Below are 15,379 nucleotides of genomic sequence, written 5' to 3'. Positions count from 1 at the left end.
CTAAAAGAAAGTAAATAAAGAAAAGAAAAAGATTTCCGTTTCTCCTTCTATCAGCCTGAAAAATGTATGCAAAACTCTTGCTCCAGAATAACATCAATCTTCTATTTCCCATAAGCAAACCTCTTTTCAGTCTTCAAACCTAGATATCACAAGCTCATTGTCCTTTTGGTGCAAAAAATTCCATAAGGGGTTTCAATCATTAATAAATGTCAACTATGATTTCTTTATATAATTAAGCGTGGCAACTTTGCCATCTCAGCCAAATCCATTAATTTCAATAACCATTCTTCTATAGGAGGTAATAATAAATCCTTTCATATTTGTGCATATGACAATCTCGCCTCTTGATTGGAGCAAGTGGCCCATTGCAGTCCCACCCCTTCTCAGTTATTCCAGCAGGAGTGCGTCTCTCTGCTTTCTGGATTTCATGTGATTAGAGTCTAGTAAGCAGCACCCTGCTTTCCATTGGTTGGTGGACAACTCAAGCAATATATTTGCTCACTGGTAGGTACTTTAAAGAGCTCACTGGAGTGGTCCATTCATCTGTATGGCATGACCACACAAGATGGCAATTCCCCAAGTGCTACAGAAACAAATGTGGAAGCATGTCTTCAAAGTAGGGATGGGGAGGAGATTTTCTCTTCCTGAGACAATAGGCTCTTCTTTGAAATTTGCACTTCTCCCAATTCCCCCAGCACCAAATTATGTATATAGTGTGCCTATATTAGTAAGGATAACAGCAGGGAAAATAGCATACAAATGTCACCTACAGCCCTGCCCTTTCCTAGATTAAAGGGGTGCGTGCATATTGTTTGTCATTTTGGTATGTATTTTTGTGTGTTGTTTAAATTGTAAACCACCCTGTGACCTTTGGATGAAGGGTGGTATAGAAATCTAAATAATAATAATAACAATAATTAGGAGAAATTCACAGTAAGCTGGTGCGGAAATGTGAACTGAATTTAAGATGAATTTAAGAATAGAGAAATGAGCAAGACTATCCCAAAGTACACACTTGGCCCTTACGGAAAGTGCAACCTTATCTAGAGCAAGTCATCCTAGCCTACAGAGGCATCAACTCAAAGAGCCTCTGTCTTGCCAGGATTCAGTCTCTATTTGGCCTGTATAATGTTGTAATGGAATTATACCTACATTTCTTTTAACTGCAATTTTTCCATCCTGCATCTGGAATCCTGGGGAACATTAGTCACAGTACATCTTAATCCATCAAGCTTTGGTTGAATACATCCAGTTTGGCGAAACAGAGGTCAATATCCCAGAACTACACAACTGCCTCAATTACCTGAAGAAGCGAGATCCTGCCAGTGACCCATCTCCACTGGAAGCTGAATTCCAGGTAAATTGCTCTGAATACAACCCTCTGCCTCTCAACAGCTTATTGTGGGCCCATTTCATTTTGTTCCTCCTAGACTGAAGTTGGGAAGATGATTGCGGAGCAAAACTATGTAGCGTAAAGAGAGAAGAATGCTGAGTGATTATTTAGCATTTCTACTTAATAATCTCTTCCATGTTTAATTTCTTTAGCGACTGCCTTCATACAGGAATTGGCAGACACAGAGAGCAGCTAACAGAGATGAAAATAAAAGTAAAAATCGGAGTTCCACAGTCCTTCCATGTGAGTATTTGAGGAGGCAGAAATAACTGTAGATTTCATACACTTGGTTTCTGTGACAGGGGGTTGACATTAACTCCTTGGAAACTATCTAAATGGCAGCCTTTGTTCTGGCTTTCTTGCCATGCAGATGACTATAACAGAGTTCTGTTCAAGTGTGAAGAGGAAGGCAGCCGAGAGAGTGAGCACGATTCCAACGATGAGGATTCAGATGAGGAGAGTGAATGCGAGGAGCCCAACAAATATATCAATGCTTCCTACATAACTGTATGTATGTTTGGATAACATAATCCGTCTCATAGATTTTAAGTCACATTGATGTAACTATTGTCTATTGGACTAGTGTTGTGTTTTGGCCACAAGTAAAGTCATTTTAGGGACGTGGGTGGCGCTGTGGGTTAAACCACAGAGCCTAGGACTTGCCAATCAGAAGGTTGGCGGTTCGAAACCCCGTGACAGGGTGAGTTCCCGTTGCTCGGTCCCAGCTCCTGCCAACCTAGCAGTTCGAAAGCACATCAAAGTGAAAGTAGATAAATAGGTACCACTCCAGCGGGAAGGTAAACGGCATTTCCGTGCGCTGCTCTGGTTCGCCAGAAGCTGCTTAGTCATGCTGGCCACATGACCCGGAAGCTGCACACCGGCTCCCTCAGCCAATAAAGCGAGATGAGCGTCGCAACACCAGAGTTGGCCACGACTGGACCTAATGCTCAGGGGTCCCTTTACCTTTACCTTTTAAAGTCATTTTAAACACAGAACCAGTTTTTAAGTAGCAGCCAAGAGATGAGGTCTGGGTTTTGGTTTGCATTTTAAATGCCAGCTTTATAGCCAAGGTTCCATTTCAGCTGCACAAAATGTTATTATCACTTACTTTTTCAAAACTAAACCACAACATGCCATTAAAAAATAAACAAAACTAATGGCGACTAAATGCCTGACATGCAAATGAAGGTGCAGAACAATATGTAAGTTTTTAAATGTTTTCTACTGATCTCTCCCAAGTGAACTACAGATGACTATTCAGCTGTTGCCCTGAATTTGGCTTATATCACACAATTAAAAGATTGGGTTTCCCCCTTAACTTGGTATGAAATCAATCTCTGTGTGGCGCCATGCATCCCACCACCCATTTATCTGCAACAAATTCAGGTCTCTCTCTCTCTCCTTTTTTAAAGGGCTACTGGCTTCAAAATGCAATGATAGCAACCCAAGGGCCTCTCCCAGAAACCATTGGTGACTTCTGGAACATGGTGTATCAAAGAAAAGTGAAAGTTATCGCTATGCTGACGGAGCTGAAAGATGACACACAGGTTAGTCTTTGTGAGTCTGCAATATGGTGTCTCCTCCTGTTGTTGTTTAGTCGTTTAGTCGTGTCCAACTCTTCGTGACCCCATAGACCAGAGCACGCCAGGCACTCCTGTCTTCCACTGCCTCCCGCAGTTTGGTCAGACTCATGTTTGTGGCTTCGAGAACACTGTCCAACCATCTCGTCCTCTGTCGTCCCCTTCTTCTTGTGCCCTCAATCTTTCCCCACATCAGGGTCTTTTCCAGGGAGTCTTCTCTTCTCATGAGGTGGCCAAAGTATTGGAGCCTCAGCTTCATGATCTGTCCTTCCAGTGAGCACTCAGGGCTGATTTCCTTAAGAATGGATACGTTCTTAAGGACCATAATTCAAAAGCATCAATTCTTTGGCGATCAGCCTTCTTTTTGGTCCAGCTCTCACTTCCATACATCACTACTGGGAAAACCATGGCTTTAACTATACGGACCTTTGTTGGTAAGGTGATGTCTCTGCTTTTTGAGATGCTGTCTAGGTTTGCCATCGCCTTTCTCCCAAGGAGCAGGCGTCTCTTAATTTCGTGACTGCTGTCACCATCTGTAGTGATCATGGAGCCCGAGAAAGTAAAATCTCTCACTGCCTCCATTTCTTCCCCTTCTATTTGCCAGGAGGTGATGGGACCAGTGGCCATGAGCTTCGTTTTTTTGATGTTGAGCTTCAGACCATATTTTGCGCTCTCCTCTTTCACCCTCATTAAAAGGTTCTTTAATTCCTCCTCACTTTCTGCCATCAAGGTTGTGTCATCTGCATATCTGAGGTTGTTGATATTTCTTCCGGCAATCTTAATTCCGGCTTGGGATTCATCCAGCCCAGCCTTTCGCATGATGAATTCTGCATATAAGTTAAATAAGCATGGAGACAATATACAGCCCTGCTGTACTCCTTTCCCAATTTTGAACCAATCAGTTGTTCCATATCCAGTTCTGACTGTAGCTTCTTGTCCCACATAGAGATTTCTCAGGAGACAGATGAGGTGATCAGGCACTCCCATTTCTTTAAGAACTTGCCATAGTTTGCTGTGGTCGACACAGTCAAAGGCTTTTGCATAGTCAATGAAGCAGAAGTAGATGTCTTTCTGGAACTCTCTAGCTTTCTCCATAATCCAGCGCATGTTTGCAATTTGGTCTCTGTGTCCTCTCCCCCTTCGAAATACAGCTTGCACTGCTGGGAGTTCTCAGTCCACATACTGCTTAAGCCTGCCTTGTAGAATTTTAAGCATAACCTTGCTAGCGTGTGAAATGAGTGCAATTGTGCGGTAGTTGGAGCATTCTTTGGCACTGCCCTTCTTTGGGATTGGGATGTAGACTGATCTTCTCCAATCCTCTGGCCACTGCTGAGTTTTCCAAATTTGCTGGCATATTGAGTGTAGCACTTTAACAGCATCATCTTTTAAAATTTTAAATAGTTCAGCTGAAATATCATCACTTCCACTGGCCTTGTTATTTGCAGTGCTTTCTAAGGCCCATTTGACTTCACTTTCCAGGATGTCTGGCTCAAGGTTAGCAACCACACTACCTGGGGTATACGAGACATCCATTTCTTTCTGGTATAGTTCCTCTGTGTATTCTTGCCACCTCTTCTTGATGTCTTCTGCTTCTGTTAGGTCCTTTCCACTTTTGTCTTTTATTATGGAAATCTTTGTACAAAATGTTCCTTTCATATCTCCAATTTTCTTGAACAGGTCTCTGGTTTTTCCCATTCTATTGTTTTCCTCTATTTCTTTGCATTGCTCGTTTAAGAAGGCCTTCTTGTCTCTCCTTGCTATTTTTTTGAAATCTGCATTCAATTTCCTGTATCTTTCACTATCTCCCTCGCATTTTGTTTGCCTTCTCTCCCCCGCTATTTGTAAGGCCTCGTTGGACAGCCACTTAGCTTTCTTGCATTTCCTTTTCATTGGGATGGTTTTAGTTGCTGCCTCTTGTATAATGTTACGAGCCTCCATCCATAGTTCTTCAGGCACTCTATCTACCAAATCTAAATCCTTAAACCTGTTCCTCACTTCCACTGTGTATTCATAAGGGATTTGACTTAGATTGTATCTTACCAGTGGTTTTTCCTACTTTCTTCAGTTTAAGCTTGAATTTTGCTATAAGAAACTGATGATCTGAGCCACAGTCAGCTCCAGGTCTTGTTTTTGCTGACTGTATAGAGCTTCTCCATCTTTGGCTGCAGAGAATATAATCAATCTGATTTCGATGCTGTCCATCTGGTGATGTCCATGTGTAGAGTCGTCTCTTGTGTTGTTGTAAAAGAGTGTTTGTAATGACCAGCTTGTTCTCTTGGCAGAACTCTATTAGCCTTTGCCCTGCTTCGTTTTGAACTCCAAGGCCAAACTTGCCAGTTGTTCCTTTTATCTCTTGACTCCCTACTTTAGCATTCCAATCCCCTATAATGAGAAGAACATCCTTCTTTGGTGTCATTTCTATAAGGTGTTGTAAGTCTTCATAGAATTGGTCAATTTCAGTTTCTTCAGCACCAGTGGTTGGTGCATAAACTTGGATTACTGTGATGTTAAGAGGTCTGCCTTGGATTCGTATCGAGATCATTCTATCATTTTTGAGATTGCATTCTAGTACAGCTTTTGCTACTCTTTTGTTGACTATGAGGGCCACTCCATTTCTTTTACGGGATTCTTGCCCACAGTAGTAGATACGATGGTCGTCCAAGCTGAATTCGCCCATTCCCGTCCATTTTAGTTCACTGATGCCCAGGATGTCAATATTTATTCTTGCCATCTCATTTTTGACCACATCCAACTTACCAAGGTTCATGGTTCTTACATTCCAGGTTCCTATGCAATATTTTTCTTTATAGCATTGGACTTTCCTTTCGCTTCCAGGCATATCCGCAACTGAGCATCCTTTCGGCTTTAGCCCAGCCGCTTCATCAGCTCTGAATCTACTTGTACTTGTCCTCCACTCTTCCTCAGTAGCATGTTGGACGCCTTCTGACCTGAGGGGCTCATCTTCCAGCGTCATAACTTTTATATGCCTGTTGTCTTTGTCCATGGAGTTTTCTTGGCAGGGATACTGGAGTGGCTTGCCGGTTCCTGCTCCAGGTGCATCACGTTTGGTCAAAACTCTCCACTATGACCTGTCCATCTTGGGTGGCCCTGCATGGCATAGCTCATAGCTTCTCTGAGTTATTCAAGCCCCTTCGCCATGGCAAGGCAGTCATCCATGAAGGGGGTCTCCTCCTAAGAAATACCAAAACTCATTTTTTTCTACTACTCTCACCAAAGGCTTTTGCTTGTCTTTTTGGGACCAACAGCAATGGAATACTGATTTGACACTCTCTTCTCTTCTTTCCAAGTGCATCCCTACATCTTCCAGCTCAACGCTACAGTGCTGGGAACCAGTGATTTTTTTTTTTTTTTTTTGCCTTTCTTCGTTTTCTAGGAATTCTCTGCACAGTACTGGGGAGACGAAAAGAGGACCTATGATGGTATTGCGGTTGAACTGAAGGATGTCAACCATTGTTCCAGTTATACTGTCCGTACCTTTGATGTAACACACGTGAAGGTAAATTCACAAGGACTAGATTTCTTTCCAATTCCCCCTTTTTGTTTCACTTTCAAAAAATTAAGAGAGAAAATGAAAAGGGCTGCAATTCACCTCCACTTTTTCCTGTGTGCTTGGCTGTTGCATTTGTAATATAATTATGCCATTCTGAACCATATTTCTGACTTTGCAATAACAAAATAGGGGCATACCTGAGCCATAGTCTCATTCCTTACACCTGCCAGGCATTTGTCTTGTGACGTGGAAGCTGCTCTCTATGGTGAGATGCCACACCACATTTGGCAATGCCTAAATGCAAAAGCCATCTGGGACACACAAAGCGTGTTCTCCCTCATGGAGAGCACGTGTTGCGGTGGGGTCTGCCAGGCCACCCCTCTGTTGCTAGGCAGGGTTATAAAGATGGCTTGGGGCAATGGTTGGGTTGCAGGGGTAATTTCTATGTTGCCAATTTGGTCGGAGGGATCAAAACTTTTATATTCTGTGCACGCGGCTTTGAGCTTTCTCTTTTGCTGTGTGCACCGGATCACCCGCCCTCATTTCAGGAGTTTTGCGCTGACCTTGCTATGCCTGTCATGGGGTCATCTGCTTTTGGGGCAGGGGCCTGGTAGGAATTTTGTCCATCTGGCTGATTGGCTGGGCCATTTGGTTTTTGCCTACTGGGTAGCAAATCGTCACAACTTGTAAGGTTGCGGCATTGGTTATCAGTTGGTTGGAGGAGGGGTTAGGATTGGCTGGGCCTGCCCCTCCAATGCTGCTGCAGAAAGGGAATTCCATTAAAGGAATCCAGGGGCTTGCCGTGCTTTCGTCCGAATCCCTGGAATGGGGCTAGGGCCAGCAAGCCCCGGGGAGCATACGGGGAGAGGTGAGGGCCTGTGGCTCACCTCCATTTCTCCCCAACATTGTTTTCCCTTACTGGCTTTCGCTGGAATCCAGAAGTCAGTTGGGGTCCCCAGGTGGGGGGACAGATATTCTTAACCAATGCCTAAGCAACCACTCACATTTATGTATTTGAATAAAGTTGTGGCCAAAATTATGCCAAAAACCTTAAACAAAATTCTGTGTGAGTTGTGAGTTATTTGGTGGGTGGCTTGGGGACCTCAACACGCTCAGTATGTGGCTGTTGAGGTCCTGTCTGTACAGCTTCCTCTAGGTATCTGGTTGGCCACTGTGAAAACAGGAAGCTGGTCCTTGGCCTGATCCCATTCAGCTGGGATTATTTTATGTCCTGATGCTCCATTGGTTCCACAAGGAATGGAGGCAGATAAAGTTAGAAAGAGAGTTTTGAAAGTGGTAGTCAACATTTTCAGACATTCTTTTAACAGCTGTCTACAACGTGGGACCTATTCTTCAACTTAATTATGTGAACTTAATTATGTGAACTTAATTATGTGAAACAGTATAAAGCAATAGAAGAAACAGAATGACGGTACTCTAGACTATCAGAAGTGAACCCGCCTTCTCACTGACTTTAGATTTCTGGAGAAAGAGTCTCTCTACTTCCATGTTACCCATATACAGACAGCAATAACAACTTTAAAGCATAGCTGATTACTTTTCAGAAGCCATTTGCCCCCCAGGTAGAATTCCCAAAGATGTTTTCTTTCTTCTTTTAGAAAAGAGAGACATTTGGTAGAGCTTTCTTCAGATATTTCCCACCATTTTTCTTTATGTCCCAAATGACACTATGTCCGGGACATTGTGTAGGAAGCAAAATGGGAATTAGGCTTTCTGCTGCTGCTGGCATTAGCAGCAAAAAATAAGATAAAAAGGGAATGTTTGAGAAATAAGCTTTGCAAGGACCACTGCTAATGGTGAACCCCATACCCAACAAGTGCTTGGAGAATGTCTCCTCTCTATAGAGAAATTCTTTGAAATGTTCCCGACATTTTCTCTGGCCACAAATAGGATTCGGAGCCATGCCATCTGTGCATAGCTCTACCTTAAGATAAGGAACAGCAGGGCAATTTTTAAAAATGTAATAAACCTGGCCATGCAACTATGAAATTAAAAATCACCCCTTTAGATGGCAGTTCCCCAGAATCTAACTATAACCATAGGTTTTGAGTGATCTATGAAATCTTTTGAGGCCTCTTGCTTATCAGTCTTCTTAAGGAGAGAAAGCCACTTCCGACGTAGAAAGGAGGTGGGGTTGCGGGCTTCAGCCTCCCACCATGCGTGCGGGGACTGGCTCTCAGCCTCCATGCGATTGAGGGAATCCCAGATTGCGTCATCCCCTGGCCAGCCAATCGGCTGGCCTGGGGGGCGTGGCCTGCTCCATTAAATGCAGGGGCGGCCTGGGATCTCCCTCTTTGCCGCTCCCAGCTACTCCAGTTTCCCACCCTCCCGCCGTGTAAGGTTTTTTCATCTTTGACCTTGCTATGGACCTCGGTTGGTCGCCGTTAAGGAGCCTGGTAGGAATTTTTCCACTTGGCAAATTGGCACCAGCCACTTGGTTTCTTCGCCTACCTTGTAGCAAATCGTCACAACTTCCTTGGTATTGGCAGTTAGGCATTGGTATTGGTATTGTTATGTAGATGGAAGAGGGGAGGAAGTGCCATCACCTCCCCCGCATATCGAAGGGTAGTCCGATAAAGGATCCCGGGGGGCGTGGCCCTGTCCAAAGCCTATGGAGGTGAGGGCCTAAGGCACGCCCCCGAGCGGTGACCCCAGGGGAGTTCCTAGTTGATGTGCATCAGCAGGACTCCCCCTACTGGTGGTTAACCCTTCCCGGACTTGAAGCGAACAGGCTGAAGCCGGATAGTCGGTTAGGACCAATGCCTAAGCCAATACCGCTCATCACCTGTAACCAATAAAGTTGTGGCCATATTTAGCCCATTAACCTTAAATATCTGTGTCATGTATCTTTATTTCCACTGGGGGGAGGCGGGAACTTGCCACGCAATGGTGGATTAGCTCAATATCTCTGGAACAAATCCCCAGGTATCTTTCTGCATAGGAGTGCAATTAATTTCATTCTCTAAATGGTTCTCAGCCAAATAACTTCTATTCCCTCCAGGTTTGTTTTGTCATCTTTTGAAAAACCTCCCCTTTTATCTGTTTCTTGCAGAGGAAAGAAACCCGAAAAGTGTTTCAGTACCAGTACCATAAATGGAAAACCTTTGTTCTACCAGAGAACCCCAAAAGCCTAGTCACCATGATCCAGGACCTTAAACAGAAGCTCCCACCACCAGATGTAATAGCTGAAGCAAATATGCGGAGCAGCAATGTCCCCCTTGTTGTTCACTGCTGGTAGGTGTAAACTTTGGAGATGTCGCAACATGCTCTGAGGCTTGATTTCCACTTTTTCCTCTCAATTTCTCTCAACATTCTATATATGGTATGGAATTCGGTTTGATTTGTCTGCAATAAGTCCAGAACTGTCGTCTCTTTGGTTTGGGCTGGGTCACACTGTACATTTTCATACCTTGTGGTCACACCTGGAAGATTATAATTCTATGTGCCCTGCCCCCTGCATCCCTCGTAAGGTAAGAATAAGCATGGGCAGTGGGTTTATTGTGATTGTATTCACTGGCATGGAGTACCATCGCCTCTTTTTGTTTTTTCTCAAGGCAGCCATTTTGTACTGGCGCCCAAGGCACTGTTATCATGATATGAGTACCATTTTTTTTTCTTTAAAAGGACTGAGTGCAGATCTTTTAAGGCTGATCTCACTGGTTACATAAGCTAAGATAAGCAGAAATTTCTCAGAATGTATTTTGCTGAGAAAATTCCCAAGATTTTTCCTTTTACCCCTCACCCTCCTTACTAGAAAAAGAAGGCCACTTTTAGCTTAGCTTACACAGAAACCTCAGTGAGGGGCTTTTTGACATCCCAAATGTCACTGGAAAATGCCAGAATCTGCTGTGCTGTGTTAGGCTACAGGTGCAGCCAGTAAGAAGATGCGACAGTAACACTCTGTGTTGGCCATACTAGACAATTGGTTTTCATTTCTCATCTTGAAAATGTGTTTAGGTATTCCATGCTGCAAAATAAAATATATAATTTAACATTCTTTCAATAACTGGCTATATCCTTTGATGTTCATATTTCAGGCTTTGGCCTGAAAAGAATTAATAAAATAAAATGTAATCTCATCCAGGTAATAGTCTTTCCTAACTTAGCCTAGTTACATTACTGACATTGTACTTTGGCTTGATGCTAGAGCAAGTCTTGAGATTGTGCATAGTCTATTCCTGCTCTGTATGAAATATCACCATTCCTTGTGTTTCCAATATTCTGCCATTGAGTACTATTGCATATGTAGCCAAAGAGCATGGCCTAAGTACAAGAAGATCAATGTTTGCAGAAATATAACTATTTGTTGGGGAGATACCGCAAAACAACCTAATGACGCCTGAGCAAGCTTTGTGGCCACTAAATGCTGATTGTTGAGATGGAAAATTGGTGGTTGTGGCGGTCATGGTGTCCGCAATATTTGGCTACAGGTCCCGCTTGTTTCGTACTATGTCAGATCATTGCTGAACTTTCTGTCATATTGCTTCTGTAGACTAACACTGTTGATTTCCTGGAACATCATTTTGTAGTGATGGTGCCCAGCAAACAGGAGTATTCTGTGCTTTGCTGAATCTCTTGGAAAGTGCAGAGACTGAAGGCGTAATAGATGTTTTCCAAACCGTGAAATCTCTCCGTCGAGCCCGGCCAGCAATGATTTCCTCCTTTGTAAGTGGATCAAACTAAGTTGAGTTGTTATTTGGGAATAATACTACAGATATCACTGCAGTTCAGCAGGTGGATTGAGCTTTTCTTTCTTTCTTTCTTTCTTTCTTTCTTTCTTTCTTTCTTTCTTTCTTTCTTCACTTAATTAAAATATTCATATCCTACTTTTTAAAGTAAAAGATTTAAGGCGGCTAGCAAAACTTGGCTTAAAATAATAAAAATAGAATAATTAAATGCGAGTGCAGTGAAAATGCAGACTGGCTCTGTCGGTTTAAGTAATTAAGTACTGTGTTTTAATGTTGAAACCCCATATTTTTAAATGCTATAGATCAGTCATGTCCAACTCCTAAGAGACTGCGATCTACTGCCACTATAAAAAAACTGGCAGTGATCTCCCTATTGGATTGACCAAAGTTGTTGAGCTTTTTGAGCTTGCCTGCTATAGATCAAACAATGCTAGATTAATGCAGGGAAGGTTGGTAGTGAAAGCCTAGCTGTCTTTCAAAGAGGCGTATCTGCCATTGTTTAAGGAACCCGTGATAAGCTTCCTAGGAACTTGGGCACCCTGTAGTTTCATTTGATAAAACCCACTGTTTTACACCAGCAGAATTTGATGCTAAGAAGCCCGGCAACCACACTTTGCCTGTCTCCCAGCCTTCGTGCCCCTGCTCAGGGAAACCACTTGAGATAGGAAGAACAGTATAGGACACCATTGTGCCGATAGTCATTCTGCTTTCTCTTTCCCTTCTTTGAATCTATTCCTTTTTAGGAGGATTATCAGTTTTTGTACGATGCTATTGCCAGCGTGTATCCCGCCCAGAATGGACAACTGCCAAAAAACCAAGAACACAAAGTGAATATTCCAAATGATGTAAAGGAAGACGAAGGGGCTAACTCTGTTACTGTTGATCTCTGCCTTCCAGTCCAGACAAGTGGGAATAATGTGGAAAAGCACGAAGAATCTAAAGCAAAGGATGGATCAAGAGAAGCAGAAAGTTCTTTCAATGGACCCACAAACCCAATTTTAACTGAAATAGCCTAAAAGCTTATTCTTCCCTTCAAGACTTCTGTATGTCCTACAGATGGCTCATTCAGCAGCAAATGTTGGGGGAATGTTCTCTCTCACCACACAATCCCAAACTCTTGTTTTCTTTAGAGAAAGGTTTTTTCAATGAACTCCTGAAAAGATTGTTTCCCCGCAAAGGTACGCAATAGGTCACTTGAAACTTGTAGATAGCTTCAGCATACTGTGAATTGTGCATGTGTGTTTGTGTGTAGAGTCGCCATCTTTAATCGTTTGATGATATTTGCACTCTTTGGGCTGTGTGCTTGTTGTTGTTTTTTAATTGTATAGTATCAAGCTCTTTATATTCTTTCTTTACAAGTTGGTATTTTACATAGCACTGAAAGAGGAAAGGAAATCTTAACTTGTTTGTGTTTGTTTTGACAAAGGAGAAAAATCGCTAGCACAGTTTAGATACGTATCACCAGTCATATGCAACTACAGATTTAAATGTACAGGCAGATAGCCAAAGCAAAGTGCAACACTTCTAGATTAAAGAGACTCTTAAGACAAGGTTGGGACATGGCAGAAGAAAATGAAGATCAAAGTGTGGGGGTGGGGGTGGGGGTGGGGGTTAGGTTTAGAAAATTACACTGGGCACTCCTAGGTACTTGTTGGTGTCTGTCCGTCTTGGGAGACAATAGAGATGAATTCACCTTTGGGGGTGAAGTTAAACTATTGGAAGGGAGAGACATGTAACAGCTGGGGCAGATGAAGACGTAAATTATATGCTGTTTGGGGAATAAGCCCTCCGGTTAGCAGATGGTAGCATTGGTGCATACACAGCACAATGCCCATTGTAGACATTGAGCATTTTCTAATACTGAAGTAACCGTACTGCTGCAAGATCCTAGTTTTACAAGACTTGCATTTCTCCAACCTGCCTCAAGATGTCACTGTGTTCATAGATATCCAACTGACTGTTCCCCTTAGGATGTGCAAAAAGGTTTCTTGTAAGTTATGAACACTGAATGTTTTGCAATTTGCTAGACGGACATCAGTCAGTTTACTTGGTTTCCACATGTTACCACACCTGAAATATTACAAACACACACACAAACACACGCACAGAGTTTTCTTTGGCTTGAATGAAGCTTTTCTTAAAATAGGTTTTCTTTTTATTCTTGTATATGCTACTCTTCCTGAAATTATGCAAATTTTATATGAAAATAAGTTTTATATGTTTTATTTCTATTTCTACTTTGAAATAAAAATAATATATCAGAGAAAAATAACCCCTCAGAAATTATTCTGAAGCATAGAAAAGGTTTGGCATCATTTTAATAAACAAGGTGGGTTGAAATACACACACACACACACACACACACACACACACACACATTACAGGTCATCCTAAATTGCTGTCTTCTGCAACACAAAATATATGGTTTTCAGGGCCAAACTACATAGGTGTTACAAGGTTATTAGCATTTATTAGTCACTCAAAGCAACTTACAAAAAGTTGTAATTTGGGCTGTACAATTCGTATTGGTGCTGTGGCACTGAGGAAAGCGAATAGTATGAGCGGCGCTCATCTCGCTTTCAGGCCAAGGGAGCTGGTATTTGTCCATGGACAGCTTTCCGGGTCATGTGGCCAGCATGACTAAACTGCTTCTGGTGCAACAGAACACCGTGACGAAAGCCAGAACTCATGGAAATGCCATTTACCTTCCTGCCACAGTGGTACCTATTTGTCTACTCGCACTTGCATGCTTTCAAACTTCTTGGTTGGCAGGATCTGGGACAGAGCAACGGGAGCTCACTTGGTTGCAGGGATTCGAACCACTGATCAGCAAGCCCAAGAGGCTCAGTGGTTTAGACCAAAGCGCCACCTGCATCCCTTGTATCTAAACCTAAATCACTGCAGACACAAGGCTACATTTTTCCTTCTACAGATGGTGTGCATTACTCCAGCACACTTTTGCAAGTCAGGTTGCTATTATGATTATGATTATATGATTATTATTATTATTATGCTTCCCTTAACATTCTTGATATTTGGCATGAGCAGAAAGTAAAATATGAATGTAGGCCTCCAGGTATAAAGGTAAAGGTAAAGGGACCCCTGACAGTTAAGTCCAGTCACGAACGAATCTGGGGTTGCGACGCTCATCTCACTTTACAGGCTGAGGGAGCCAGCGTTTGTCCACTCTGCAGACAGTTTTTCTGGAACATGTGGCCAGCATGACTAAGCCGCTTCTGGCACAACGTAACACCAACACCAGAGCAGCACACGGAAACACTGTTTACCTTCCCGCCGGAGTGGTACCTATTAATCTACTTGCACTTTTGGGGCGTGTTTTCGAACTGCTAGGTTGGCAGGAGCAGGGACCGAGCAACGGGAGCTCATGAATGTAGGCCTCCGGTTATAGGGTGGTGTATAAGTTGAATAAATAAAGAATAAATAAAATAAAGCTTAGGGGAAAATTCGTGTCAACTCGGGTTCCCCTGACCTCCATCCAGTGCTAAGAAGAGGCCTATGGGCTAAGAAGAGGTAGGACACCAAACATCACAGCTTGTCTAATAATTACTTTATGGTAATTTTCTCTGGGTCCATCTCAGGTAGGTATATGTGACAGAGAATTGCTCCTGGGTATGTAGATAGTCAGAAACCTGTGAGAATAGCAAGGTATCAAATATTTTAATGGTAATTTGGCAGGAGCAGAATTAGGGTCAAGCAGTAGATGAAGGAAAGGTGGGAAATTGTTTCACAGCAGGTGGGGAGATAATAAAAAAATATACTGTACTAAGAGGGACAGCTGTCCGTCTGCTTCAGGTGCCCAAAGGTGTCTTACTAGGTTTCCATACAACTACATTGTTTGTCCACTAGGCTGTGCTAAAACATTTCAAATAGAAGTTCATCTTTCAAACAAAAAGTGCTTTGAGACAAATACTTAGGCAGCGGCAGTAAATGTCCGCTGAAAACTTTTATTTCTGCAAACCTACCCTAGCATAGAATTTAGCCTATGTTTGTCTTAAAAGTTTTATTGATTTTATCTGTTTCTATTATTCTCATGTCTTAACAGTGCTGTAGATTTCAGCTGTGTTTTATAGAAAATTTTATTGTGCATGCCACTTAGAGATTAAACAGTCTGTATAACTTTTTTTCTAAGTAAGTAAAATAATACGGAAAGAAGGATGAAACCTGT

At 42.6% G+C, this 15,379-nt stretch overlaps 1 protein-coding gene across 1 annotated transcript in view; it reads left to right on the top strand.

Moving 5' to 3' along the window:
- Nucleotides 1-13,465, top strand: part of PTPRC (protein tyrosine phosphatase receptor type C) — a 91,858-nt gene extending 78,393 nt beyond the window's left edge. The window contains 8 exon segments of the mRNA XM_081866238.1: nucleotides 1,208-1,357; nucleotides 1,546-1,636; nucleotides 1,764-1,900; nucleotides 2,806-2,940; nucleotides 6,368-6,490; nucleotides 9,558-9,739; nucleotides 11,035-11,170; nucleotides 11,937-13,465. Of these exon segments, the coding sequence (XP_081722364.1) occupies nucleotides 1,208-1,357; nucleotides 1,546-1,636; nucleotides 1,764-1,900; nucleotides 2,806-2,940; nucleotides 6,368-6,490; nucleotides 9,558-9,739; nucleotides 11,035-11,170; nucleotides 11,937-12,209 (1,227 nt within the window). The 3' untranslated portion in view covers nucleotides 12,210-13,465.
- The last annotated feature ends 1,914 nt before the right edge of the window (nucleotides 13,466-15,379 follow it).

This window comes from Podarcis erhardii (assembly GCF_964252035.2).
Source record: "Podarcis erhardii genome assembly, chromosome: 6".
NCBI lineage: Eukaryota > Metazoa > Chordata > Lepidosauria > Squamata > Lacertidae > Podarcis > Podarcis erhardii.
Note: the sequence above shows the minus strand (reverse complement) of the source record. Positions and strands in the feature narration are given on the sequence as shown.